Below are 12,243 nucleotides of genomic sequence, written 5' to 3' on the forward strand. Positions count from 1 at the left end.
AAGATAAAAGAAAATCACAGAGGCACTCAGGAATGAGAACTCACAGCCAATACAAAGACTTTTACTCAAATGACTTCAGTGCTGAGACCCTATTGCCTGTGTGTAAAGGCTGGACAAAGTGAGAAGTCTAGAATCTGGGATCACTACACAATATTTGTATGGGAACTAAAATATCTATGCCTGGGATCCCTGGGTGGCGCAGCGGTTTGGCGCCTGCCTTTGGCCCAGGGCGCGATCCTGGAGATCTGGGATCGAATCCCACGTCGGGCTCCCGGTGCATGGAGCCTGCTTCTCCCTCTGCCTGTGTCTCTGCCTCTCTCTCTCTCACACTGTGTGCCTATCATGAATAAATAAAAATTAAAAAAAATTAAAAAAAATAAAAAAAAATAAAATATCTATGCCTGACAGCCTAAAGACACAGAAAAAAAAAGTACTACTATTATAATCTGATAACACATCTGTGCAACACATCACTAGAGATGAATCCAAACAAGATAAAAACATACAAAGACATTTTCTGGCAATAGCCTTTCTCTATACATTCATTGCATCTCTCTTAACTGCTTACCTCCACATGGACAAACATACACACATCTTCAACATAATGAGAAAAATTGCAAATACAGAAAACAATTATATTGGAAGTGGGTATCAAAAGGGAGGGATAAGCATAAAAGGGTTTATATTACATTTAGTCCACAAGTCTTCTAATAATTACAATAGGTGGGGTTATGGGTGTGATGGACCTTGATTTTAGTAACTTCTGGGAATTGTATATTGTGCATTAGCAGAATGATAAGAGAAAAACGCTCCAAGTCGAGAGAGACACTGATCAAACGTGGCTAGAAAATAACCTTTGGTGTAGGAATCTGTGTATTATCCTCCTCTTCATGTCTACATATGAGAAGGATGAAGGAGAAAGGAAACAAAGATATTTATACTCAATGTTTGTTTAAAAACACCAAGAATAGGGATCCCTGGGTGGCGCAGCAGTTTTGCGCCTGCCTTTGGCCCAGGGCGCGATCCTGGAGACTCGGGATCGAATCCCATGTCAGGCTCCCGGTGTATGGAGCCTGCTTCTCCCTCTGCCTATGTCTCTGCCTCTCTCTCTCTCTCTCTCTCTCTCTCTGACTATCATAAATAAATAAAAAATAAAAAACACCAAGAATAAACAAATCCAGTTGAAGATGAATAAAGAGAGGAAAGCAACACCATCATAGACAAAAATAATTTTATTGTGTCTATAGTAACATCCTGGTAAATAAGAGGAAATGACAAGAGCATCATAGTTATCTAAATTCTTTACTATTAGATTAAAAAGACTAAACAATGTTCCAAAAATGGGGATGATTTCATATGAGCCACAAAGAAAGTAGAAAAATATCATAAAGACAGAAATGCTTTAGGTGATAAGATTAGAGAATGAAATAATAAGGTAGCAGAATGGAATCAAACAATGATAAATGAGTAAAAGAAAACTTAATTAGGAAAGTAACATGAGTTACTTCACTCAGCATAATACCCTCCAGTTCCATCCACGTTGAAGCAAATGGTGGGTATTTGTCATTTCTAATAGCTGAGTAATATTCCATTGTATACATAAACCACATCTTCTTTATCCATTCATCTTTCGTTGGACACCGAGGCTCCTTCCACAGTTTGGCTATAGTGGCCATCAGGGTATTATGCTGAGTGAAGTAACTCAGTCGGAGAAGGACAAACATTATATGTTCTCATTCATTTGGGGAATATAAATAATAGTGAAAGGGAATATAAGGGAAGGGAGAAGAAATGTGTGGGAAATATCAGAAAGGGAGACAGAACGTAAAGACTGCTAACTCTGGGAAACGAACTAGGGGTGGTAGAAGGGGAGGAGGGCGGGGGGTGGGAGTGAATGGGTGACGGGCACTGGGTATTATTCTGTATGTTAGTAAATTGAACACCAATAAAAAAAAAAAAAAAAAAAAAAAAAAAAAAAAAAGGAAAGTAACATGATAAAAATTAAAATATATGATTAAAGAGTAAAGAAAATGTTATGCTTTTCAATCAGTAATTACTATAAATTAGTAATTAGCAAATATTAGAAGCTATTATACAATGCATGAAGAGGAAACATAAATATCCTTGGTATAGATAAAGCAGAATTCAAAATAACCAGAACAAACAATATTCAAAGCCATAAAGAAAATAATGGGTCTAAAGTTAATATTGATGCATGTATGCAAGTTTAAAGTCTATCACAGGGATCCCTGGGTGGTGCAGCGGTTTGGCGCCTGCCTTTGGCCCAGGGCGTGATCCTGGAGACCCCGGATCGAATCCCACGTCGGGCTCCCGGTGCGGATCCTGCTTCTCCCTCTGCCTATGTCTCTGCCTCTCTCTCTCTCTCTCTCTCTGTGACTATCATAAACAAATAAAAAAAAATTTTTTTTTAAATAAAGTCTATCACAGGGCACCTGGGTGGCTCAGTGGTTGAGCTTCTGCTTTTGGCTTTGGGTGTGATCCGGAGTTCAGGGATCTAGTCCCTCATCAGACTCCCTTCAGAGAGCCTGCTTTTCCTTCTATGTCTCTCTCTCTGTGCATCTCTCATGAATAAATAAAATCTTTTTTAAAAATAAAGTCTATCACATACAAAGAAAAAAAAGCACTCCAAGAAACTCATTATAATACACAGTTTAGCTTTTTTTTAAATTTTTTATTTATGATAGTCACACAGAGAGAGAGAGAGGCAGAGACACAGGCAGAGGGAGAAGCAGGCTCCATGCACCGGGAACCCGACGTGGGATTCGATCCCGGGTCTCCAGGATCACGCCCTGGGCCAAAGGCAGGCGCTAAACCGCTGCGCCACCCAGGGATCCCTAATACACAGTTTAATAGCTGAACTATAACAATGATAAAAAATACAGTTCACATATAAACAGGAAATAACAGGTTACACGTAAAGAAAATAAAAGATAAGAGAAGATTATGGTACTGGAGAAACAAAAGAAGAGGTAAGGAGAAGAGAAGGGAGTTAAGGGAAGGAAAAGGGAGGAAACAGAATAAATAAGAAATGTCTAGTTATATGCTGCAACACCAAATTTTGGAAAACTGGTATAAGTTGTTCAGAATTTTTTAAAAGACAATGATTATAATTAAAATTACCCATGTTGTATTAAGCATTTGTTTGATCACTTTCTTTCCTAAATAAAATGTCAATTTATGAATATGCAATAATTATACTCTCAAAGAACATCTTTGATATGCTCCTATGAATAACGCTACTCTGAACATTCTTTTATATGTCTTTGGGAGCAAATATTTGTACATGCCTTTGGTTTAATATCTAGGAGTGAGATTCTGGATCACACTGTAGTTTTAGGTTCTCTCTTGGTGTACTATATCAACTGTATTCCAAGGCAGTTGTACCAATTTAAACTCTTGTCAAAACTATAAAACTATTTACTCTATATCCTTCCCAACATTTGGTATTGAAAGTGTTGCAGCAGCTCATTTTCATTTTAATTTGCATTTTCCTGATGACAAAGATGATGAAATATGTTTTTATCTGTTTAGATACCTTTGTAGGGATGGCAGCTAAAACTTTTACCCTTTTCTCTTTAAAATTTTCAATTCATTATTGATGTATAAGATTTCTTTATATATTTGGGATGGGATTTTGTCAGTTACATATGTTGGCATATATTTTCTTCCAATCTACTTCCATTTTTTAAATTATTTTGATGGGAAAATTTTCTTTATCTTACTGTAGTCCAATTTTTATTTTTATTTTTATTTTTTAAATTTCTATTTAACTTCCAGTTAGTTAACATACAATGTAATATTAGTTTCAGATGTGGAATTTAGTGATTCGACATTTGCATATGTTACCGGTGCTCATCACAAGTGTACTCCTTAATCCCCACCAACTATTTAATCCATCTCCCCACCTACCTCTCCTCTGGTAACCATCTGTTTGTTCTCTATAGTTAAGAGGCTGTTTTCTGGTTTGCCTCTCTCTTTTTTCCCCTGTGTTCATTTATTTTGTTTCTTAAATTGTACATATGAGTGAAATAATATATTTGTCTTTATCTGACTGACTTATTTCACTTAGCATGATATTCTCTGGTTCTATCCATGTTATTGAAAATGGAAAAATTTCAGTCTTTTTATGGCTGAGTAATATTTCAATATACATGTTTATATATAAATATTCAATATTTATATTCAATATATATGTATATATATAAACATGTATCCCTTCAAATTACTATTTTTATATTCCTTGGGGAAATATCTAGCAGTGTAATTGCTGGATCTTAGAGTAGTTTTATTTTTAACTTTTTGAGGAATCTCCAGACTATTTTCCAGAGTAGCTGGACCATTGGCATTCCCACCTACAGTGCAAGAAGTTTCCTCTTTCACTACATTCTTACCAACATCTGTTTCCTGTGTTGTTAATTTTAGCCATTCTGACAGGTGTGAGGTGATATTTCATTGTAGTTTTTATTTGTATTTTCCTGATCATGAGTGATTTTGAGCATCTTTCCATGTGTCTGTTGGTCATTGTAGGTCTTCTTTGGAAAAATGTCTATTCACATAATCTGGCCATTTTTAAATTGGATTATTCATTTTTGAGTGTTAAGTTCTTTACATATTTTGGATTCTAACACTTTATTAGATTTGTCATTTGCAAATATTTTCCCCATTCTATAGGTTACCTTTTAGTTTTGTCAGCCGTACCCTTCACTGAGTAGAATGTTTTTATTTTGATATAGTCCCAATAGTTTATTTTTGCTTTTGTTTCCATTGCCTCAGGAAACATATCTGGAAAGAAGTTGCTACAGCTGATGTCAAAGAGCTTACTGCTGTGTTCTCCTCACAGATTTCTATGGTATCAGTTTTATCTTTTAAAGTGGCATTCCTCTGAACCTTACCATCTCTGAGGTGGGATGCAGAAGAAGAGCACCAATTTGGGAGTAGGAAGACCTGTAGGGTTTCAGTTTGTTTCAGCCTGCTAACAGCAAGGTGACCTTATCAAGTCAGTAGGTATCTTCAAAGTGTGGCTTCTTCATCTGGCAAAATGAATGCCAGGTTGTGTGCAGAAGAGTGGAGGAGACAGGTATGGGAAAGGACTTTCAAAAACTCTGTGAGTAGAATGGTTGTTATTAAAATAGTATATAGTCACCCAAAAAATTAGCTCTTAGTTTCATTGATCTTTTCTAATGTTTTTATAGTCTCTGGTTCATTTATTTCTTCTCTGATTTCCTCTGATTCCTGCTATCTCCTTTTTTCTGCTAACTTATATCTTAATATATTCATCATTTTTCTAGTTCTTGAAGTGTAAAGTTAGGTTATTTATTTAAGATCTTTCTTTCTGGGCAGCCCAGGTGGCTCAGCGGTTTAGCAACGCCTTCAGCCCAGGGCGTGATCCTGGAGACCTGGGGTCGAGTCCCACCTTGGGCTCCCTGCATGAAGCCTGCTTCTGCCTCTCTCTCTTTCTCTCTCCTGAATAAATAAATAAAATCTTTTAAAAAAATCTTTCATTTTTATAATCTTTCTTTTTTCTTAATGTAGGCATTGATTACTATAAAATTCCCTCTTATAACTGTTTTTTCTGTATCACTTGTTTTGATAATTTGTGTTTATACTTTTATTTGTTTCCAGGCATGTTTTGTCTTCATCTTTGACCCACTGCTCTCCCGGAGTGTATTGTTTAATTTCTACATATTTGGAATTGTCCAGCTTTTCTCCTGTTACTGATACCTAGTTTTATACCATTGTGCTCAGAAAAGATACTTAATATTCTTTTAACTTTCTTAAGTTTGTTTTTTAAAGATTTTATTAATTATTTTATTTATCTATCTATCTATCTATCTATCTATCTATCTATCTATCTATTTATATAGAGAAAGCAGGATCAGGAGGAGGGGCAGAGGTAGGGGCTCCCCACTGAGCCCAGAGCCTGATACAGGACTCAGTCTTAGGACCCTAGGATCATGACCTGAACGGAAGGCAGACACTTAACCAACTGAGCCACCCAGGTGCCCCTCTTAAGTTTTCTCAGACTTGTTTTGTGGCCTAACATGTCATCTATCACAGATAATGTTTCATATGTGCTTGGGGAGAATGTGTATTCTGCTGCAGTTGAATAGAATGTTCTGTATTTGTCTAAGTTTGTTTGGTCTAAAATGTAGTTCAAGTCCAATTTTTCCTCATTGCCTTTATGCCTGGATAATGTATCTATCTTTAAAAGTGGGTAGGGAATTTCCTTACTATCATTGTATTGCTGTCTCTTTTTTCTGTTTGTTAATCTTTGCTGAATATATTTAGATGTTCCAATATTGGGCACATATATACTTATAACCATTATATCTTGTTTATAAACTGACCCCTTTATCCTTATATGATAACCTTATTGTCTCTTGTAACAGTTTTTGACTTATAGGATATTTCAAGTGTATGTGTGTGTGTGTGTATGTGTATAATGAACATATATGTAATATATGTTATATGCATTGAATATACACACAGAGACACATAGACATACTCAGGGTGGTAAAATGAACCATTTACTTAGGGGCTAAAAGGAAACATTGATATTATAGGTGTTTTAGTGCATTTTTGGAATTTTATAATTATGTACTCAGACCATTATTTTATAAATCAATAAAAATGGAAAGCACATCATTTTTTGAATATCAGATCTCTTAGAGTCCACATCAGGAGGAAGACATTTAACTTTGATACACTTATTGTTTTATAGTTTCACTCCTGCTTAAACAGCTGATCAATGTAAAATAACCTCAAAAGTCCCAAAGGACCTTTACTTCAGAGCCCTCTGAGACATCAACTATAGAGATCCAATCAGATGCAGACACTCAAATCTGGAGAATCCTCAAAGGGCACAGCAATACTATGTAGAGGCGGAAACTGGTTGTTATAGAACACTGACATGCTCAGGAGTCTCAGTCATGTCTATGAATCTGGTCTTTGCTGATACTGAGGTGAGTTTGGGTGATTCCCAAAGACTTACATTTTCCCAAAATATAAAACTTATAATCCAAGACATATCACTGTTTGAAATGTGGTTGATTGTAGGCTCAGTATTTCTTCTTGACTCCAACCAGAATAAATGACCATTTACTTAGAGGCTAAGAGGAAAAACAGCATACCCCTACTCATGAAATAAATTTAAAACTACCTCAGAATTCATTCGATAAAAAAAAAGTTTCAACAATAATGGGCTCCAATGGGAGGAAAACAAAAGCTTTTGCCTTTATAGATATCTGTACTCAGAACTACTTCTGGTGGAAATGGTCTTTGCAAGCAAATGGAAAGTAAGAATAGACTTGAATCCTAGAAGGCATTGAGAGGAATTTCTGAAAAAAGGATTTACTATGGAAAGCTTCTTGTACAACCCCCCTACCAGGTGCCATACAGTGTTTATGTGAACAAGTCCAGAAATAGGAATCCAGCTATCTCACAGATTCTCTCTTACAGGAAGATTTCCTCTGCAAAGATACCTCCCTTGACTAGAGACTGGTTTTCTGTAACTTTATACATTTATACATTTATTCTTTCTCTTCCCTAAGACACTGTTAAGAACAAGTTTTCTCCTCTTCCTATATCATAATGAACTGTGTAAGCTAGTTAGGCCCAGAAACTTTTCCTCAGGATTATGCCCAGAAACTATTCCTCAGGATTAGGATCACTAATTTAGGACAATGGATAGATATTAATTAAACATATGACTTCAAAGTCAAACCAACTTAAATCTTGGCTCTATCAGTTTTCAGTGTTGTCAAATTACACATTCTATTGAGTTATTGTGCACTTACCTTCACTTATATATAAAATATATCCACACATTTCCCCAAATGAATGAGAACATATAATGTTTGTCCTTCTCCGACTGGCTTACTTCACTCAGCATAATACCCTCCAGTTCCATCCACGTTGAAGCAAATGGTGGGTATTTGTCATTTCTAATAGCTGAGTAATATTCCATTGTATACATAAACCACAGCTTCTTTATCCATTCATCTTTCGTTGAACACCGAGGCTCCTTCCACAGTTTGGCTATCGTGGCCATTGCTGCTATAAACATCGGGGTGCAGGTGTCCCGGCGTTTCATTGCATTTGTATCTTTGGGGTAAATCCCCAACAGTGCAATTGCTGGGTCGTAGGGCAGGTATATTTTTAACTGTTTGAGGAACCTCCACACAGTTTTCCAGTGAACACCAATAAAAAATAAATTAAAAAAAAAAACTACATATATCCATGGCATTATTATAGGTTTGAATACAAGAGTCAACCCTGCTGAAATAATAAGTCCATTAGTGGAGCAGATGTTGTTTGTTTTTTTCACTAATGTATCCCCAAAACTAGAATGATACTTGGCATGTATATCAATCAATAAATACCTGTTAAGTGAATAATATGTATTTTAGCATATAATCTGACAATTATTATCTATTATTATAATAGATCACATATACTGATTACTTACTAAATGCCAGGCAACACTTAAAGGATTAGCTCTCATTTAACCGTTCTAATACCTCTAGAGTCTATACTATTATCACCTTTACTTTAAAAATGATGAAAATTGTACAAAGCTTTGAGATTTGTTCAAGACCATCCAGATAGTTAGTGTTGGAAGCTCATGGAGCCCCAGGGTCTATTTTTCCATAAGCAACCATAGAATAAGACTCTGCTCTCACATTATCAGATGGCAGACATGTATACATCTAATTTTCTTCCTTTTTATGTCTTGAGTTTAAAAATAGAATTGAATATTCTATTCTAGAATAGAATACTCAATAGAATTTACTCAATAGAAGAATTCACATGCATCTTGGGGAATCATCTGAGAGGGATGGTATAGACAGAAATCTTTTCCTGACAGGGAAAAAGAGCTGGTGCTGTTTGATTATTTATGCTCAATGATTATGGAGTAATTGTTGAGTTATATGGTGTTGATGCTTAGAAGAGCCTGAGAATTTTCCATGACATAATTCATTTTAATTTATAAGCCAGTTATGCAGAATGAAATATTCTTCCTCCTTTGTTATCTTAATATCTTGGTCTTTTAATCTTGTGGCTGTAGTGTTCCCTTAGAAGGAAGTAGGCATCAGTAGTGACCTCCTATGGATACCATTCTCCTTGAAGAGGTTCCAATGGCCACATGCTTAGTTACCTAGAGTTACCAGGAGACTTGCAAGGATATAGCTAGAATAGATGTCCCTGGATATCATTCAAATGACAATAGATATTTATCATTTTTCTGCCTAAAATACAAATTTGAGATATGAGAATATATTTGCTTGTCTTGAAGGCTGTACTAACAAGTATTTTCTTTCTAAAGTTCGATTCTCAATCATCCAATATAACTAAGGTTTTCAAAATCTAATACTACCTTCACACCCTAAGTGCACCGTGACACTTGAACTACAGCAGGGCTCAACAGCTCCATTTGAATTTATGTATATTAAATAAAATAAATTTGATCACATAGGATGCCTTATACAGAGGTGAGAATAGTAATAATAGTAGTATTATTGCTAATATTCATTGAGCATTCACTATATACTATGAACAGTTTTAGCACATTATATAAATGTATGATAGAATAATTCCAACAACTTTCTGGGGTTGGCACAATTATTGTCCTCATCTGAGATTTAGAAAACTGAGGCACTAAAATGACTAAACAATTTGTCCACGTCACATGCAATGTTAAGAACCAAAAGCAGAATCTTATGATACATATGACTGTAGAGGAACTTACTACTTTTCATTAAAAAAAAAGTGTTGTACTCAGTTTCCAAGCCCCCTACTCACTTTTGAGTTATTTTCTTATCCAGGAAATCACCACTTTTAAAGAATATAAAATGCCTACCTCCTATCAGCCATTATGTGTGGGGAAAACAGCTCCAGCCTGGCCCCAGGATTCTTTGTCTTGAATGGTATCCCTGGGCTGGAAGCTGCACACACCTGGATCGCCCTGCCATTCTGCTTCATGTACATCACCGCTGTCCTGGGGAACTGTGGGCTCATCTACCTCATCAGCCATGAGGAGGCCCTGCATCGGCCCATGTACTACTTCCTGGCCCTGCTCTCCTTCACAGATGTCACCCTGTGCACCACCACGGTACCCAATATGCTGTGCATATTCTGGTTCAACCTCAAGGAGATTCACTTTAATGCCTGCCTGGCTCAGATGTTTTTTGTCCATATGCTGACTGGGATGGAGTCTGGGGTGCTCATGCTCATGGCCCTGGACCGCTACGTGGCCATCTGCCACCCCTTACGTTATTCCACCATCCTCACCAACCTTGTCATCACCAAGGCAGGTCTTGCCACGTTCCTGAGGGGTGTGCTGCTCATCCTCCCATTCACATTCCTCACCAAGCGTCTGCCCTATTGCCGAAGCAACTTTATTCCCCATACCTACTGTGACCACATGTCTGTGGCCAAGGTGTCCTGTGGCAATTTCAAGGTCAATGCTATCTATGGCTTAATGGTTGCTCTCCTTATTGGTGTGTTTGATATATGCTGTATTTCTGTGTCTTACACTATGATATTGAGGGCAGTAGTGAGCCTGTCATCTGCAGATGCTCGTCACAAAGCCTTTAGCACCTGCACATCCCACATATGTGCTATTGTCATCACTTATGTTCCAGCTTTTTTCACATTTTTTGCCCACCGTTTTGGAGGACACAATATCCCCCACCACATACACATCATTGTAGCCAACATTTACTTGCTACTGCCTCCTACAATGAACCCAATTGTTTATGGAGTTAAGACCAAGCAGATCCGGGAAGGTGTGATCAAGTTTTTAGTTGGAGATAGGTTGTCTTTACCCAAGACAAATAAATCATAAAATAGACATATTGTTTAGGAAGAGGGGGCTCAAGAAGAGTGGAGAATACATTTGTAAATGCTGTGAGTAAAATTGTATTAAACATATGAGTCCCTCTAATATGTAGATTTTCTGAAGCCTTTGTAAATTTATATTATGAAATGTTTCTTCTGTGTAAATATCTGCCAAAGAAGAGAATGCAGAATAAAAAAGAAATGTACCCATTCCTTACAAGTTCTATGTCTTACAAAGGGATTATGTATTTCTATGTCTAGTGAGAACAGTCAGGGAACAGAATGAGGGATGCAGGCATGGTGTTGATGAGTGCACCCTAAGTGAGAAGAGGAGACTATAGTGATGGGGATGTCCTCTCCATAAAGAACAAATTTACACAAATCAAGCACATTGCCATGCATAATGTGGGCCTGCTGTTGCAATATTCTTCAGTATTCTTTTAAAGATTGTATTTATTTATTCATGAGAAACACAGAGAGAGGGACACCTAGGCAGAGGGAGAAGCAGACTCCTTGGGAGCCCAATGGGGGACTCTATCCCAGGACTCTCAGATCACACCCTGAGCCAAAGGCAGACACTGAACTGCTGAGCCACCCAGATGTCCCTCTTCAGTATTTTTTTAAGATTGTATTTTACTTGAGAGAGAGAGATGGAGACAGAGACAGAGATAGGGAGAGAGAACACGAATGGGGAAGAGAGAAGCAGGCTCCCTGCTGAGCAGGAAGCCCAACATCAGGGTTTGATTTCAGGACCCAGCACACAGGACCCTGGGATCATGACCTGAGCCAAAGGCAGACACTTAATCCACTGAGCCACCCAGGTGCCCCTATCTTCCAGTATTTTTAAAGATGATCTAGATTTAAATATTTTCTGACATCTCCTGATTTTGATTATTGGATAAATGGTTTTTTAAAAAAATATTCTAATTTCATTCAAGACATGTCTTGGAATTGTTTTTTGCCCTTTTCATCAGTTTAGGATTTCCATTTAAAATGGCACAGTCAGTTGAGCATCTGACTCTTGGTTTTGGCTCAGACCATGGCCTCATAGTCATGAGATGGAGCCCCACATTAGGCTCTGTGCTCAGTGTGGAGTCTGCTAGAATCTCTCTCTCCCTCTCTCTTCACCTTTCCCCTTACGCATTCTCTCTCTCTAAAAAATAAATAAATAAATAAATAAATAAATAAATAAATAAATAAATAAATAAAGCAAGCAGGAGGAGCAAGATGGCGGAAGAGTAGGGTCCCCAAATCACCTGTCCTCACCAAACTACCTAGATAACCTTCAAATCATCCTGAAAATCTACGAATTCGGCCTGAGACTTAAAGAGAGACCAGCTGGAACACTACAGTGAGAAGAGTTCGCGCTTCTATCAAGGTAGG

General features: G+C 37.2%; 1 protein-coding gene across 1 annotated transcript; it reads left to right on the top strand.

The window, feature by feature from the left end:
* The first annotated feature begins 9,895 nt into the window (after positions 1 to 9,895).
* On the top strand, positions 9,896 to 10,867 carry OR52N2 (olfactory receptor family 52 subfamily N member 2). The gene is given in 1 exon segment (NM_001388716.1): positions 9,896 to 10,867. A coding segment is annotated over 1 exon segment (972 nt).
* The last annotated feature ends 1,376 nt before the right edge of the window (positions 10,868 to 12,243 follow it).

This window comes from Canis lupus, chromosome 21 (genome assembly GCF_011100685.1).
Source record: "Canis lupus familiaris isolate Mischka breed German Shepherd chromosome 21, alternate assembly UU_Cfam_GSD_1.0, whole genome shotgun sequence".
Taxonomy (NCBI): Eukaryota; Metazoa; Chordata; class Mammalia; order Carnivora; family Canidae; genus Canis; species Canis lupus.